Below are 16,508 nucleotides of genomic sequence, written 5' to 3' on the forward strand. Positions count from 1 at the left end.
AGCCTTTTATATTTTGTTACACATGGGTTTTGTAAACCCTAAGACACTTTTGCAATATTTTATGTTCTTTTCAGCATTTTTTGTTCATTTTCTAGATTTTAGAGAACTGTAATTTATTTTCAATGAATTTTACCTACTGTATTTGTTTGGCCATATTTGGGGAAATTTCCTAAATTCTTTCTCCTATTCTAAGTAATTTGCCCAAAAGTTATATGATTGAAAATGAACATCTCCACTCCTTAGTTCACTTTAGGGAACTAGTTATAACTTTTTTGCATATATAGAAACTTTGTAAAAATTTAAATTTATTTTTATGAATGTATCCACTTTCTGAATTTGTTTTTATTGTTTTATTTCCAGCCAGTCCTTGAATCACCTGTGAAGTTCCATTTTTTACATTTCCGAAATTCAAAAGCTTTTCATATTCTTTTTAGAGACAAAATTAGATGTGACAACCTAATTTTGCCACAAATTCTCTCTGGAACTGACACATGAGTGTTTACAGTCTTTACTTCACTTAATAAGAATATTTATGTTTTATTGCAAAAATACCAGTATGTTCTAATATATATTATTCCAATGTACTGCTCCAGACACTGCTGAGGATGTTATATAATAATATAAAGTATGTTCACAGAATTACCTTACTAAAAAAATAGAAACTCCAAAATATATCTGGCTCCAAGGGTTTCAGGTAAGAGATTGTAGAGGATCTATACCTTCAATGCACATTCATACACTCACACACACACAAAATGTTATCTTGCAGATGTAAAGAATGTATTTTAATTAAGTAAAACTGATTAAACAGAAGAGAAATATATAATACAAAATGGTGGAGCAGGCCACGGTGGATTAGCAGGCAGACTTCTCGCCTGCCAAGCCGGAGACCCTGGTTTGATTCCCGGTGCCTGCCCAAGAAAAAAAAAAAGGTGGAATCATGATTTAAATATAAAATCAGCATAATTGGTAAAAATTGGGTTTTTCTTTGAATGGAGAATATCAAGAGTAAGAACACAATGAGGAAAAAATAGTTTAAATAAAACATATTCTTACCAAAAGTGAGTCTTTATTAATTTTCCAGTGTAAAAGGTACATGCTTTTACCATTAAGTCTGGAGTCATCTAAAATAAACAAACATTGGAAAAACAAATTTTATAAATGGAGTGCACAGGCTGAGTCTGGAAGACACACAAGAAAATGAGAGCAATGGTCACCTCTGGGGAGAAAAACTGGACAGATTGGGAAAGGAATGGACGGGCAGACATATATACCATTTATATGCTTTAGATTTTTATTGTGTATGTCTATTCCCTCTTTTCTTTTTTTAAGATAAAATCACAGTTTAAAATCTCCCCATTATGTTGCACTTACTTTAAAGCATTATAAGATAAGTACTGTCACTGTCATTATTTGTAAGAGTATAGTATAGCAGGTCTACTGGTCACTATCAAACGGAATGAATGATCTCATCTTCACATGAGTAAATACACACCAACTGGGGATTACCAAAATTTTCTGTGCCTTCTGAATATTCTTTAATGAGTAAAGATATTTTATGTTAACACATTTATGATCTGCACATGGCTGCTAAGTGCTAATGGTGTCAGTTTTTCTTTATTTTATTGTTATCCTGTTTACAATATACATGTATAAATATATGATCACATCTATTTGGTGTAGGGATGAGTCTAGTTCAATTGTATACCAACTTCCATGAATTGTGAATTCTATTTTTCTATGGTAAATGTTTTTTTCTTTGCACATTGCCGTAAATGTCTTAATAAATTAATAGATATGGTATATACAGGTTAATCACAAATTTATCTTAGGCATACAAGAAAGACCCATTGGCCTTATTAAAAACCATTATTGCTAACTTATAGATACCAAATTTATGACTGTTTAATGTGAGAAGTAGTCATTGACCCCATTAATTTTTACTTTGTAAAATACTGTCATTTATTATCTATGAGAAAGCATGTATGTAAACAATATCTACAGAAAAACAAGTTTTAGTTCTATAATATTTGAGGTAGCTATAGACAGTACTAGGAATCTGGTAAGAACCAAATGAAACATAAATTTAAATCACTAATGTCATAAAATAATTTTTATTTTTTGTATATTACAGTATAATTTTCTTTCTAGTAGGCAATTCCTGTTTTGACTCAATTACTCTTTGAATTAAGAGATTATATATTAAATTGTCTTAACACATTTTAAAATACAATGCCTTTACTTCATTGTATCCCACATAGTATCACTTTAAAATAATGCTAGCAATGATAGTACAAGATTTATAAATGTGTAGAATTGATTTGTCCAGTTTAAACCCTTCCAAGTCAATTTTTTTTTTATTTTTCATAGGTTGTAAGACTTAATAGTAACAACAGCAATAATTAAATTTCTTCAGTGCATAAATAAGAGTCTGTAACAAACAGTACCAGTTTTGTTTCGTTTACAACACTCTTTCCCCCTTCGACCTCCCCTAGTAACCTCTAATCTACTCTCATTCTCTAAGAATTTGCTATTTCTAGTCATTTAAGTGATATCATACAATATGTGTCCTTATGTGACTCGCTTATTTCACTGAACATTAATGTTTTCAAGGTTCCTCTATATTGCAGCAGGTCTCCTAACTTTAGTCTTTCTTATTGTTGAATAATATTCCATTGTGTGTATGAACAAGCAAAATCCACATTTTGCTTATTCATTCATTTGTTGATGGACACTTGCATTGTTTCCAGCTTTCAGTTATCATGAATAATGCTGCTATAAACATCAGTGTAAAAAGAATCTGTTTGAGTCCCTGTTTTCACTTTCTTTTGAAGTGGAATTGCTGAGACATATGGTAATTCTATATTTAACTATTTAAGTAGCCACCATAATGCTTTCCACAGTTGCTGCACATAAATTTTATATACCCACCAACAATGCACTTAGAATTCCAATTTTTCTGAATCCTCTCCACACTTATTTTCATCTTTTTTTTTTTACATGGGCAGGTACCGGGAATCGAACCTGGGTCCTCAGCATGCGAGGCAAGCATTCTTGCCTGCTGAGCCACCGTGGCCCACCCTCCACATTTATTTTCCATTTTTTAAGTAATTGTTGTGTTATTTTGAATTATGTACCCCAATTTAGATATGTTCTAATCAGCACTCCTGTGGGAGTGAACCCACTGTAAATAGGACCTTTTGAAGGTGTTATTTGTAGCTAAGGTTTGGCCCAACTCAATGAGTGGGTCTAATTTGGATTACTGGAGGCCTTATAAATAGCCAGAAGTGGGAAGTCAGTTGAACCTGGAAAAGCAGACACAAGAAAGGAGAAGACATTATTATGGGACATAAATCAGAGTTGAAAGCTAAGGAACCCCAAGGATCAGGAACAGCCAGCACCAGTGCACTATAGTATTCAGGGAAAAAGCAAGCCTTGCCAATAACTTGAGGTTGAACTTCTGACCTCTGAAACTATGAGCCAAGAATCCTTATTGTTTAAGCAACCCATTGTGTGGTATTTATGTCAACTCATACAACAGTCAACCTGGTCAACTAATACAACAGCATACAGTAACCATTCTTGTTGGTGTGAAGTGGTATCTCATTGTGATTTTAATGTGCATATCCCTAACGGCTAATGATGTTGAACATCATTTTGTATGCTTATTGGCCATTTGTATATCTTCTTTGGAAAAATTCTATTCAAGTCCTTTGTCCATTTTTTGGTTGGGTTGTTTGTTCTTCTGCATGTGGATATCCAGTTTTCCAGTACCATTTGTTGAAGATTATTCTTTTACTACTACACATACTAGGACCCTTGTTGAAAATCAATTGGCCAAAGATGTGTGGGTCTATTTCTGTATTTTCGATTCTGATCCACTGGTCTACTTGTCTACCTTTATGTCAGTACCACATTATTTTTATTATTGTAGCTTTGAGTACAAATTGAAATCAGAAAGTGAGAGTCCTCCTCCAACTCTGTTTTGCTTTTTTAAAATTTAGATATTCAGAACCCCTTGGAGTTCCATATGAATTTGAGAACTGGTTTTGTTATTTCTGCAAAAAGGAATGCTGAAAGTTTTATAAGGATTGTACTGAATTTGTGTACAGTTTTAGGTAATATTGAAATCTTTATCAAATTAACTCTTCCAGTCCATGAACATGGGATGTCTTGCCTTTGATTTAGGCCTTCTTTAATTTCTTTCAGCAGACTTTTGTAGTTTTCAATGCACAAGTTTTTCGTATTTTTGTTAAATTTATTCCTAGGTATTTTATTTTTTAGATGCTATTTTAAAGAAAATTTTATTAATTTCTTCTTCATAATGTTCATCGCTAGTGTATAAAAACATAATTAATTTGTGTGTGTGTGTTGGACTTATACCTTATACTTTATAGCTTATAAATAATTCACTGAACTTGTTTATTAGCTCTTATCATGTTCTTATGGATTCTTTTGGAGTTTCTATATATAGATCATGTCATCTGCAAATAGAAATAGTTTTATGTCTTTTCTTTCCACTTGGATACATTTTATTTCTTTTTCTTGACTAATTGCTCAGGCTAGAAATTCTAGTATAATATCGATTTGCAGTGGTGAGAGCAGGCATCCTTGTCTTATTCTTGACCTTAGGGAGAAAGCTTTGGGTCTTTCACAATTGAGTAGATGCTAGCTGTGAGCTTTTCATAAATGACCTCTATAATGTTCAGAATGCTCCTTTCTATTCCTACTTTTCTGAGTGTTATCAAGAAAGGGTGCTGGATTTTGTAAAATGCCATTTCTGTGTCTATTGAGAACCATGTGTTTTTTTTCCTTTATTCTACTTATATAGTGTATTATATGGATTGATTTTCCAGTATTTAAATTGATGTATTAAAATCTCCAACTATAATTGTAGACTTCTCTAATTCTCCCTTTAATACTATCAATGTTTGCTTCATATGTTTTTGTGCACTATTTTTAGGTGCTTATATGTTTATAATTGCTAAATATTCTTGTTAAGTTTGCTTTTTTTATCAATATACAATGTCTTTCTTTGTCTATTGTAACAGATTTTTACTTAAAGTCTATTTTTTCTAATATTAATATAGCCATGTGGCTTTCTTTGGTTATCATTTGCATGAAATATTTTTTTCCATCCTTTTACTTTCAACCTGTTTGTATCTATGGATCTAAGGTGGGTCTTTTGTAAACAGCATATAATTGGGTCATGTTTCTTTATTCATCCTGCCAATCTCTGACTTTAGAGTGGAATATTTAACCATTTATGTTTAAGGTAATTCTTGATAAGACAAGATTTATTTCTGCCATTTTGCTAATTGTAAGCCTTATACCTTTTTGTTTGGTCCCTTCTTTCCTCCATTACTGTATTCTTTTTGATAGTTTATAATGAGTCACTTTGAATCACTTCTCTTTTCCTTTTGTATAGATTTTTCAGTTATTGACTTTATGGTCACCATGGAGATTACATTTAACATCCTAAATATATTACAACTTAGCTTGTGTTGATTCCAATTTGACTTCAATAGCCTATACACATTCTATTCCTATGTTCCTCTGTCCCTCCCCTTTATGTTGTTCTTGTTACAAATTACCTCTTTATGCATTGTATGACCAATAACAAAGATTTATATTTATTTTTTATGAATTTGGATTTTAAGCATTACAAGAAGGAAAAGATATTACAAATGAAGAATGCAATAATACTGGTGCTTATATTTACCCATATTTTCCCCTATACAAGAGGTCTTCATTTCTTCATACAGCTTCAAGTTATTGTCTGGTGTCTTTTCCTTTCAACCTGAAGGATTCCATTTAGCATCCCCTGTTAGGCAGATCTAGTGGTAATTAACTCCCTCCATTTTATTTTTGTTTTTTATTTTCCAGAAATGTCTTAATTTTCACCTCATTTTTGAAGGACAGCCTTGCTTGCAATATTATTTTAGATAACAATTTTTTCTTTTAGTAGTATAAATATATCCACCTATTGCCTTTTGGATGCCATGGTTTCTATTGAGAAATCAGATGTTAATATCATTAAGGATCCTCTACAAGTGAGTATTTCTTCTCTTATTGTTTTTAAGATTTTATCTTTATCCTTTACATTTGATTATAAGGCGTCTCAGTGCGCATCTATTTGTGTTCATCCTGCTTGATATTCATTGAACATCTTGGATTTGTATATTCATATCTTTGATCAGATTTGGGAAGTTTCAGCCATTATTTGTTCAAATATTTTTTCTGCCCTTTATCTCTCTTTTCTCCTTCTGTGATTCCTATAGTGAATCTACTGTTATGCTTGATAGTGTCCCACAAGTTCCTCAGGCTCTATTTATTATTATTCTTTTATCTACCTGTTCCTCAAAATGGACAATTCCAACAGTCATCTTCAGTTTACTGGTGGCCTAAACTAAGACAGCATTTGCATCTTCTCTGGGCCTCAGGTATTAGCCAGATCAGGAAACACCCTCACAAGGTAGGGGTGGGGGGACACAGAAGTGTTCTGCCCCTTGTGTCCAGATGGATGCTGATGTGAGGCCAAAGATGTTGATGCCCATAAGGCCCAAACAAAGCTAGCATCTTCACTGATCCCTCAGGGATCCCCAGGCCACCTCAACCCTCAAAACCAACTTTTGAAGGACCAGGTTTCCTTGCTGTCCCTGGTCCCAGCCAGCTGCTTCCAGAATCCAGGTCACAATGCTGATGTGGAAAGGGAATGGTCACAGTTTGTGCTTTCACTTACAAAAGCTGACCTTTCAGCAGCCTCAGGCTTCCTCTGGGCAATCCTGTAGTCTTTCTTGATGTCTTCTCTAGTTCCAGGGTTACCACCTAGTTAATTGCCATCTCATTCCAGATAATTCATTTTTCTAATAGAGGAGGTATCTGCAAAACTTTCTACTCCACCATTTTGTGCTTGTGTAGAACCGGTAGACAAGTTTTTTATGATGAGTAATTTTTCTTATTTCTTGTTTTCTGCAAATTATTAGAAGAATCTTTAAAGTCCAAAGGGTTTTTGTGCATGGAGAAGAACACCCACTGCTATTTTTATTTTGATGCTTCATTTAATAAGCACATAGTTCAATAAATGCAACTTTGAAAAATAATTTTTTCTTAAACATGTAAACATTTACTACAAACATTACTAAAGTCCCTGAAACAATTTAAACTACAATTACAAATTGACTTTATGGTCACAATGGAGATTACATTTAGCATCCTAAATATATTTAAGTGTTCTTTAGAACAATTCTACTGCCATAAACAGCAGAAAAAATATATATATTAATAGCATACATTAAATATTACCACCATACTTTACACTTAAATTTATTCTAAAATAAAACAAAACATGCATATAATTCATGGCTTCATTATTTCTGCACTTCATTATTTTCTCTCCTTCCTGATTACAGTAATATTTATTTTGATGCCTTCTCAAGGTAACGATAATCTTCCAGTCCTAAATGAAAAAGAATACTTTCACAGAGTAGAAAGTATACAGAATCTGGGTAGACCAATTGATTTTTTTTAATTATTAATAATAACCCAAGCTCCCAGAGTCATAATGTTGTTTCCTGTTTATAGCTAAACTTTTTTGTTAAATCAGTAAGACTTTCTAAGTCCACATCTTTCATTTAGATTGTAGGTTTTTGTTACATGGTGCCCCTTCTGATAGCACGAGTAAGAAAGTTGCATAAAGTGAGACATATAGGACATAGTAGGGGAAAAAAACAAGATATAGTACATTATTTAGAGTCTGCTACTTCTGTTTAAGAAGTTGGATACAGTGTGCTTGCTCACATTTTTTTTTCAAAAAGGAGCAATGAAAGGATAAACTAAAAACTACTAAAATTGGGTACCTAAAGGGAGGGATGAAATAGGAAGGATGAAAGTCGGGAATGTAAGCAATATTTCTCTGAATATTCCTCATCTTATTGCTTGACATTGCTGCCATGAAATATTCTATGTAATTGAGAAAGTATAATCATATCAAGGGGAAAAATAACCATAGACACAAAAAGAGAAATCTTTTAGGTGGCAAAAGAACATATTATTTTTACAGAATATACCTGATAGGACATGTACATTTTAAGGACAAAAAAGTAACACATAATTTCTTAAACTGCCTCCAACAGTCTTATTGTTAATGATCCTATGATATTGTTATTCTGAAACTATTACGTTTATATTGTAGGATATAGATAATTTAAAATTCTGTTAATATTATACAAGAATCAAGATTTCATTAAAAAAGAGTCAATTAGATGACATGTACCTCCTGGTGTGATACAGTAGTAAGAAAACAACACCCATTAAGTATTCTTATCACAAAACACACACACACACACAAGCACCTGAACTCAATCAAACCTCTAGGTTTAACTACCAGCTTGCAGGAAATACAGGAAACAGAAAAAGTTAAGTGGCAACATAGGAAACAATATCAGTATGTGGGCTTTTATAGGACCAAGATCTGTTTTCTTTAATAAATATGGGACAAAGAAAAAAATAAGGAGAACTTTTGAGACATTAGATACATATACCTAAGTGTAACATATGTACCGTGTTTGGATTCTGGTTTGAACAAGCATAGGTAAAAAGACATTTTTTAGACAATTTGGGATATCTGAATTTGGATTGGGTATTAAATGATATTCAGGAATTGTGGCTAATTTTAGTACAAAAGACAATGCATTGTTTATATTCTCTATAAAATGTGATTTCCTGTTAGAAGTGCACACTGGAGTACTTACTGAAGATATAATACAATTTCTGGGATTTGCTTTCTAATACTTCACCAAAAAAGGGAAAGAGGAGAAGAAATGAACATGAATGGCAAAATGTTGATTATTGTTTAAGATGAAGAATGGGAGATCATTATTGTATTCTCTCTAATTTTGTGTTGTATTTACATTTTCCATAATAAACAGATTTTCAAAATGCTATATATGACTTTATATAACATCTTGAGATTTCTTTTCCTAAGAAATGAGAATCAAGTCTGCCAAGTTGACTTCCTCCTTACAATACAGTAGTTGATTCTTTCAATTTGGAACTCATTGTTAAGTGATCTTTTTATCTCTTATTATTAGAAATTTCTACTTTTTCAGGAACTATTTGGCTTATTCACAGTTTCCTATACTCACCCTTCTCTGCTAATACAAACATAAACAAGTACATATTTATGCTCCATAGATAGACATATACAAGCAACCAGTCCTTAGTTCACAGTAGTATGGGACCATAAAAATGCAAGATGAAGCTATGGAAAACAATTTTAAAAATCAATGGGAATATTAAGCAGATAATCAAAAAGTATTGGCAAAGTCCCTTGAGGAATGGGAGAAAGAATGTGGAACTATTAAACCTTACCATCAGGGAATTCCCTGATACTGTTTTAAACTTTAGGGACACCCAAATCAATAGGCCATGTCCTCAATCCTAAGGCTTACTCTTATGAAACTTATGTAGGTAGTGGAGAAGCTTAGACTACCTATACGTATGCCTAAAAGTTACTTCTGGAGGAACTCTTTTGTTGCTCAGATGTGGCCTCACTCTCTCTAAGCCCAACTCTTCATGTGAAATCATTGCCCCTCCCCCCCCATTCCATGTGGGACATGACATACAGGGGTGGCAGCTAGAAAGAAAAATCTGAGAGGATCATATGGTAGCCCATGACAAACTCTGGGATCTGTCCTGTAACTACTTGTTGAAGAGTGCTTTGAAAACTATTGTTTTTATATTTCTTTGATTTCTATATATGTTATACTATACAATAAAAAATGTTTTAAAAAATGAGGGATAAATTGACATTCGCATATAAACAATAGCTGTGGGTGTGTGTCACCACTACACTGGTCCTACAAGAGATGCTAAAGAGAGTTCTGTAGGGTGAAACGAATGGACAATAGATAATAGATTGAAGCCACATAAAGACATAGGATCTCTGGTAAGGGTAATGACGTAGGTAGGTATAAATGCCAGTACTACTGTATCTTTGGTTCATAGCTCCAGTTTTTATTTCCTACATGATCTAAAAGCAAATGCATAAAATGTAATGATAAATCAGTGTTCTTGGACTCACAATGAATACACATGCCCCTTGTGACCAGAACAACGTAAGTGGGGGACAGAGGGATGTAGAAGCATCCTTTGTGTATACCATTGAAGTGAAGTTGGTATCTAAGCAAATGATAGTGTTACAGATTTGGCATGTTTAAATTTAAGCCCCATGGTAACTACAAAATACATATATTGGAGAATATTCAAACTTATATAGAGAGAAAGTAGAATACAGGTTGCTGGGGTCATGGTAGGGAGGAGAGTAGGGAGCTAATGCACAATGTATGTAGGGTTTCTGTTTGGGGAGATGGGGAAGTTTTAGTAATGGAAGGTGGTGAAGGTGCTGCAGTATTATAAATATGAGTAGTTCTACAGCATGGTATGCTTGGAAGTGGTTGAGATAGGAAAGTTTAAGTTTTATATATGTTCTCACAATTAAAAAAAATGCAACTAAAGAGACAATGACAGTTAAATGGACTGCATGACCCTGGATGGGATCTAATAATGGAGGAGGAAAGGCCCAAAAGGACATTATGGGGACATAGGAAAAAAATTGCAATTAAATGTTAAATGTCTTGAACTTGATAACTGCACTTAAGATGGTACATATGTGAATATCTTTGTTCTTAGGAAATGTACACGGATGTATTAAGTGTTTGATGAGCATACAATCTACATGCAAGTGTTCAGAAATTGGACTGGTAAATAGATGGATGGACATATGGACGGACATATGGACTGAGAGATTAATGGATAGATAGAATGATAGGGCAAATGTTGCAAAATGTTAAAATTGTGATTGTGGGTATCTGGGATATAGGGGAGTACTGGAATTCTGCATATGAGGTTTGTATTATTTTTGTAACTGTTCTGTAAGTTTAAAGGTACTTCAAAATAAAAAGTTAAATATATATATATCAATGGGAAAAATTACAAATGTTTGTGACCTTAAAAAATTTTTGTCAAAACATTAAAAATTCTTTTACTGGCAGTTAAAACTGTATAGGAAAATGTCAAAAAAGAAAGCTAATATTTATTTAGTAAACTGTAACTGAAAACATTAGAAACATTGAGAATGAAAGTGTGTTGTTTCTTTGTTAAAAACATTTTTTCTAAGCATGAAGAAATGAATTAATCTACATCCAACGTAAGTTGGCCCTCGAACTGAACAACACTAGGGAGCTGGGAGATTTAACTTTTCATCACTAATCTTAATGATTATTTTCCTCATTGCTCTTACAAAGTCACATTTAGTTTCTTTTTCTTTTTCTTTCTAACTTTTGATATATAATGGCGAATTTTTCTATACCTTGGCAAACTGTCATACTCCTTGCCAAGTTTGGATCATCTTCCAACATTTTATCTTTTGTACTTTCAACATCATGGAACATCTGTGAGAACTCTTTTTCTAATAAAACTTTAGGTTTGAGGTAGTTATGCTAGCTCTTGGAATTTTATAGGGTTTTAAAAAGATTCCTTCTAGGCTTCCAGCTAGACATTAGATACAACCTGATCTTATGTTTTATAATATCCTTTTCAAAATATTGACAATGAAGTTTGCCCCTCTAGAGAAATGGTTTTCAAAAATTTCATCATCTTTTATGAATGGTGTTCAAGCTTTTTCCAAGTGAAAGCATGCTCAAAGCAGAACCAGAGAATAGAGGCGGGATGGAGAAGCTAGAGTCCTGTGTACTGCCTATCCCTCACCCACCACCTCCACCACCACCCCTGCCACCCTCCAGCTACTGAGGTTACTACCAAATTTCTCCAAGAACACATTTTGGAGATATTCTGATAAAGTATGATTGTTAGTCACACACCATGATAGAGAGCAAGTACAAACTTGGATATGTAGATATTCACAGTATTATTTGTGTTTGAGAATTATCACAGGCAAATTGTCCCTCTAATTCTGGTTCTCTGTTGCAAACTTCTGATTCAGAGTCATTGTTACTTTACACCCATTCTTCTAAATGGATTCTTCAGATTGTTCTCACTTTCCTGCCCATCTTGAGTATTTTTCATTCCACTTGTCCATACTCACCTTCACCAGCAATTCCCAAGGCCTGCCCAGGCTTGCATAGACACATGTCCTAATTTCAAGAGTATCATGTGATCTCAGACGCACCTTATTTGTATTCACATTTGTAGGAGCCAAGGGTTAAAACAAGACCTGCAGGCTTTGTTGGGAGCAGCTGGCCTCAGGATGGCGGCAGAAAAATGTGGAGATTGTTATGTAGAGCAGTCTAGGAGGAAGAGAATGTTTACCCCAAATGGTTATGTTAAGTATGAAGAACACTGAAAGATAAGAACTTTGTTCCCTCAGAAAATGCATGCATGCCTATTGACATCCTGTGGTATATAACCAGGATCTGGTTAAGAATAAAGTTGTCTGAAGTTTGTCTGAAGTAAACTCAAGCTTCAGACCCCCTAAGCCTGTCTGTGTCTTTCTTTCTTTCTTCCTTTCTTTTTTTCTCATCATTCCTTACTATCATTCGAGCTCCGTTTCAATAGGAAGCAACACACATTTCTTTCCTCATGCACTTTTGCTCTCATAATTTTGTTACTTTAGCTTCCCCTAGATATTGTTTCTGTTTTAAAAGTCTCCTTGTTCAAAATTACTTCCTAGTCCTCTTTACAGGATCAGAAGATGCTGGAGCTGCTTGTCCCTTTCAAAGACAATCAGGCCTGGCTTTGAAGTTAAGTTTTACAAATACTATGTCTATGTCTTTTATTATATCCTGATCTGAAAGGCAGAAGACAGAGGGAATGTAGGGGAGATGAAACACACAAAGAAGCAGGTTAGAAAGGAAAGAAAAAATAATCATTTAAAGTTTTCCATAACACCACTTTTATCATGTGAAAATGCAGGAAAGAAGGAAAAGGAGAAAGTGGGAGAAAAAGGAAAAGATTTTCTCAGAAAGGAGAACAAATGTCTGTCAAAATACTGCTTGTAAAGTTAAGGAAGTTATTATGAGTGTGGCTGTGTGCATGCATGGCATGTGAGTGTGTGTGTGTGTGTGTGTGTGTGTGTGTGTGTGTGTGTGTGTGTGAGATGTTCCCTTACTTCTCCAGGTGGCCCCCAATTCCAAAACAGTCTAATATCACATCTCCCATAAAATCTAAAATCTATTCGGAAACTTCCATCACAAGTTAAGATGTATATTTTAGAATACTTGGTTGCTAATAATTACCAGTTGATCATCCAGTCCAAAAAGTTGTTCCAAATAAGTTTCGGACAATCTTCGAATTTTTGGTTTCATCGATGGATCGATGCACAGATCCCTTTAGTAAAATAATAAAACAGTCAAAAATTATTTTCATTTCATAGTATTTAGTTTCAAATATGCTTGGCTTGAAGTCTGATTCAGTGATTCTTAGTGGGTGGAGTGTAAAGAAAGAGAGGAAAGAGAAGTATATCAGAATCATCAAAGACATTTTCAAACCTCCCCTAAAATTTTGCTGTGCCCCCAAGGAGGGTCCACTAACTTTCATCACCTCCAACTTGAAATAAACTACCCTACAAATGCATGTTACCCCTGAGAGTATACAACATTTTTCAAGTTAAGAACCAGTGAGTAAAATGTCATATAAAGTTTTGGGGGCTCAAAAGCTTACAAAGGGGGATAGGTGCCAAGATGGCGGCTTAGTGAGGTGTGAGATTTAGTTCATCCTCCAGAGCAGCTACTAAATAGCCAGGAATAGTACAGAACAACTGCTGGTGCCACGCCAGTGACCTGACACACAGCGTACCCCAGTTTGGACCAGCTGGAAGGCTGTGAGCCCCCCAGAACCATGAGTTCTCCAAGTCACGGTGGCCAGCACCCCTCCCCCACAGGCTGCTTCCCAGAGGGAAAAGGAAAGAGACTTTACCAGCAGCAGGGGCTTAGTGCAACTAAGCTTCAAGTGTGGAATTATTTCACAAACTCTGACTACTAAAAATAGGCCCCCAGCACAGGTGAACCTGGTCAAAGCAGAGGTTGCTGATTTTTGCCCCAATGCTGAGGGGGCAAGGCTGATGGGAAAAGAAAAAAAAAGAAACAGAGGTTTTTGTGGCTGTGTTTCTACAAAGGCTTGACTGCCTGTGGATATAGCGGCAGGGCTTCTCAAGCTGCAACTGCCCCAGGCATAGGTAGATGCAAGCTTGTTTGAGAGCTTGTCTGGAGCCTAAGCTTCCCCCAGGAGAAGGGTGAGGCCCAACTCAAGTGGAATCCCTCCCTCAAGGAATTCAGACCCCAGGGCTTGGAAATTTGAAGTCATTAAAGCCAGCCTACAACTTCTCCACTGTCTCCACCACGCCCCCAGCAGGGAGAGTCTGCCAAAGTAAAAGGTACCGCATCATTTTATGCTGGTGGGACCTAAAGGCAGACAAGCACCACATACTGGGCAGGATAAGAAAAACAGAGCCCAGAGACTTCACAGGAAAGTCTTTCAACCTGCTGGGTCTCACCCTCAGGGAAAACTGACACAGGTGACTATTTCCTCCTGACAGGATGCCAGTTTGGTCTGGGAAAATCTGGCTGGGGTCTATAATACCTAAGTAGACCCTTCTAAGGCTGGGGGGTGGGAAAAGGCATGATACAGGCAGGGCAAGAAACAAGAAAATAAGAACTGAAAATTTCTGCTCTGATAAACAAAATCTAAGCTAGTGGTCCTGAATAAGCTGAACTGAACGTCAAAGGACAGATAGACAACAAACTCATCCAGCAAGAAAATCTTAGGTAAAAGAAGTGAAAACAATCTCCAGAATAAACTAATTAAGGTAATTAAATGCCTAAATGCCAGCAAAAAATAATAAATCACACTAGGAAAATTGAAGATATGGCCCAGTCAAAGGAACAAACCAACAATTCAAATGAGATACAGGAGTTGAAACAATTAATTCAGAATGTATGAAGAGACATGGAAAACTTCATCAAAAATCAAATCAATGAATTGAGAGAGGATATAAAGAAGGCAAGGAATGAAAAACAAGAAAAAATCAAAAGTCTGAAAAAACAAATCACAGAACTTATGGGAATGAAAGGCACAGTAGAAGAGAGGAAAAAACAATGGAAACCTGTAATATTAGATTTCAAGAGGCAGAAGATAGGATTAGTGAACAGGAGGATGAAACATCTGAAATTGTACAAGCAAAAGAAAATATAGGGAAAAGAATGGAAAAAATATGAGCAGGGACTCACAGAACTGAATGACAATATGAAGCACATGAATATATGTGTTGTGGGTGTCCCAGGAGGAGAAGAGAAGGGAAAAGGAGGAGAAAAACTAATGGAGGAAATTATCACTGAAAATTTCCCAACTCTTATGAAAGATTTAAAATTACAGATCCAAGAAGTTCAGTGTACCCCAAAGAGAATAGATCCAAATAGACATACTCCAAGACATTTAATAATCAGAATGTCAGAGGTCAAAGAGAAAGAGAGGATCTTGAAAGCAGAAAGAGAAAAGCAATCCACTACATATAAGGGAAGCCCAAATAAGACTGTGCATTGATTTCTCAGCAGAAACCTTGCAGGCAAGAAGACAGTGGGATGATATATTTAAATAACTAAAAGAGAAAACTGCCAACCAAGAATTCTATATCCAGCAAAACTGTCCTTCAAAAATGAGGGAGAAATTAAAACATTTTCAGACAAAAAAATCACTGAGAGAATTTGTGACCAAGAGACCGGCTCTGCAAGAAATACTAAAGGGAGCACTAGAGGTAGATATGAAAAGACAGGAGAGAGAGGTATGGAGAAGAGTTTAGAAATGAAGACTATCACTAAAGGTAAAAAGAAGAAAAATTAGATATGACATATAAAATCCAAAAGGCAAAATGGTAGAAAGAAGTACTACCCATACAGTGATAACACTAAATGTTAATGGATTAAACTCCCCAGTCAAAAGACATAGACTGGCAGAATGGATTAAAAAACAGGACCCATCTATATGTTGTCTACAGAAAACACATCTTAGAACCTAGGATAAACATAGGTTGAAAGTGAAAGGTTGGGAAAAGATATTTCATGCAAATAACAATCAGAAAAGAGCAGGAGTAGCTATACTAATACCCAACAAATTAGACTTCAAATGTAAAACAGTTAAAAGAGACAAAGAAGAACACTATGTATTAATAAAAGGAATAATTCAAGAAGACACAACAATCATAAATATTTATGCACTGAGTCATAGTGCTCCAACATACATGAGGCAAACACTGAAAAGAGAAACAGACACATCTACCATAATAGTTAGAGACTTCAATTCCACACTCTCATCAATGGACAGCCATCTAGACAGAGGATCAATAAAGAAACAGAGAATTTGAATAACACAATAAATGAGCTAGACTTAACAGATATTTACAGAACATTACACCCCATGACAGCAGGATACAACTGTTTCTCAAGTGCTCATTCTCAAGGATAGACCATATGTTGGGTCACAAAGCAAGTCTCAAT

At 34.9% G+C, this 16,508-nt stretch overlaps 1 protein-coding gene across 15 annotated transcripts in view; it reads right to left on the bottom strand.

Annotated features, from left to right (window-relative positions):
• Positions 1-16,508, bottom strand: part of FBXL13 (F-box and leucine rich repeat protein 13) — a 309,023-nt gene that overhangs the window by 265,517 nt on the left and 26,998 nt on the right. For 11 of the 15 annotated variants that reach the window (XR_013173955.1, XR_013174037.1, XM_077155879.1 and 8 more), the window contains exons 3-4: positions 13,257-13,347; positions 1,057-1,124 (exon numbers count right to left, since the gene is read on the bottom strand). Coding sequence is in view for 12 of the 15 variants with exons in the window: in XM_077155879.1 (XP_077011994.1) it covers positions 1,057-1,124; positions 13,257-13,347 (159 nt within the window). In the remaining 3 variants the exon portion in view is untranslated. Of the gene's footprint in view, positions 1-1,056; positions 1,125-12,190; positions 12,309-13,256; positions 13,348-16,508 lie in introns of those variants that run through there. The other 4 variants (XM_077156417.1, XM_077156498.1, XM_077156652.1 and 1 more) reach the window with 3 other exon arrangements.

This window comes from Tamandua tetradactyla, chromosome 1 (genome assembly GCF_023851605.1).
Source record: "Tamandua tetradactyla isolate mTamTet1 chromosome 1, mTamTet1.pri, whole genome shotgun sequence".
In the NCBI taxonomy this organism is placed as follows: domain Eukaryota; kingdom Metazoa; phylum Chordata; class Mammalia; order Pilosa; family Myrmecophagidae; genus Tamandua; species Tamandua tetradactyla.